The sequence below is a fragment of the Eimeria mitis genome, genomic scaffold (assembly GCF_000499745.2).
Source record: "Eimeria mitis Houghton genomic scaffold, Emh_scaff661, whole genome shotgun sequence".
Lineage (NCBI taxonomy): Eukaryota > Apicomplexa > Conoidasida > Eucoccidiorida > Eimeriidae > Eimeria > Eimeria mitis.
Genome location: NW_013574747.1, coordinates 8,444 through 9,753, shown reverse-complemented (window position 1 = coordinate 9,753; position 1,310 = coordinate 8,444). Strand labels below are relative to the sequence as shown.

Genomic DNA, 1,310 nt, shown 5'->3' with positions numbered 1-1,310 from the left:
GCGGCGGAAGCAGAAGCAGCACCAGCAAACCCAGCAGCAGCAGAAGCAGCAGAAGCACAAGCACCAGAAGTAGAAGCAGCAGCAGCCGCAGCAGCACCAGCGACAGAAGCATCAGCAGCAGAAGCAGCAGCAGCAGGAGCAGCAGCAGCAGAAGCAGCAGCAGCAGAAGCGGAACCTATAGGGGCAGCAGCAGCAGCAGCAGCAGAATCAGAAGCTGCAGAAGCAGGAAGAGGAGATGCAGCAGAAGCAGACACCTCTCCTGCTGCCTCTACGCCGTCGTCAGAAGCATCTGCTTCTGCAGTGCACGTTGATGCTCCAGCTGCTGCCGCTGCTGCTGCTGCTGCTGCATCAACAGCTACATCTCCTGCTGGTGCTGCCGCAGCAGCTGCAGCTGATGACTCTGCTGCTTCCGCCAGATACGAGCGGACAGAGGCAGATAGGTTCCTGCTGCAGTTGCTGCTGCAGAACCTTGCAGCAGCAGCAGCAGCAGCTGATACCTCAGAGGCTACTGTTTGCTGTGCAGCATTAGAACAATTGCTGCAGCGGTCGGCAGCAGCAGCAGCAGCAGTACCAACACAAACAGAAGCAGCACATGCCGGTGCTGCTGCTGCAGCAAGCCACCGTCAGCTGCTGCTGTATACTCTAGCTTGTAGGCTGCTGCTAGCTGCAGCAACTGGTGCTGCTGCAGTTAGCACTGCTAGCAGCAACACTGGGGCTGTTTTGACCTTGGTAACGAACATGCAGCAGCAGTTGCTGCAGCAGCAGCAAGAACAGCAACACAAGCAGCAGCAAAAGCAGCAGCAAGAGCAGCACCGGTTCTGTACAGCCACCTGGGCGCGAGGCTTAGCCGCAAGCCTGCGGCTGGGGAACTTCAGCCGCGCTTTCAAGTTGCTGCTGCTGCTGCAGCAGCAGATACAGCAGCAGCACAGCACGTGCAGCAGTTGCAGCAGCTGCATGGACAAACGTTGTTCCTGTTGTTGCAGTGGCCGCGAAGCACTGCCTGCAGCAATGCACCTTCCCAATGGGGAGCAGCAGCAGGAGCAGCAGCAGGAGCAACAGCAGCAGCAGCAGCAGAACGAAGACATGCAGCAGCAGCAGCAGCACCAGCAGGTTCTTTTTGATTTGATATTGGCTCTGTTGCCGATGTTGCAGTCAGCATTTGTGGAGCTGTTGCTGCTTGCGGGTCCCCAGAAGCACCGGGAGGCAGCAGCAGCAGCAGCAGCAGCAGCTGCTGCTGCTGCTGCAATAGATGATGCAGCGCCCGCGCGTCAGTCTGTCGACCCGAATGTAGACAGTCCTTTGAATGGCAA

The 1,310-nt window shown here is 58.1% G+C and overlaps 2 protein-coding genes across 2 annotated transcripts in view; both read left to right on the top strand.

The window, feature by feature from the left end:
- The window catches only part of EMH_0019070 (uncharacterized protein), a gene marked incomplete at both ends in the record, with an annotated part of 2,208 nt that extends 2,135 nt beyond the window's left edge, over positions 1 to 73 (top strand). Inside the window, one exon of the mRNA XM_013501279.1 lies at positions 3 to 73. Within this exon, the coding sequence (XP_013356733.1) occupies positions 3 to 73 (71 nt within the window). The remainder of the gene's footprint in view (positions 1 to 2) is intronic.
- A 665-nt stretch (positions 74 to 738) lies between these two features.
- Positions 739 to 1,310, top strand: part of EMH_0019060 (uncharacterized protein) — a gene marked incomplete at both ends in the record, with an annotated part of 8,045 nt that continues 7,473 nt past the window's right edge. The window contains one exon of the mRNA XM_013501278.1: positions 739 to 1,267. Within this exon, the coding sequence (XP_013356732.1) occupies positions 739 to 1,267 (529 nt within the window). The remainder of the gene's footprint in view (positions 1,268 to 1,310) is intronic.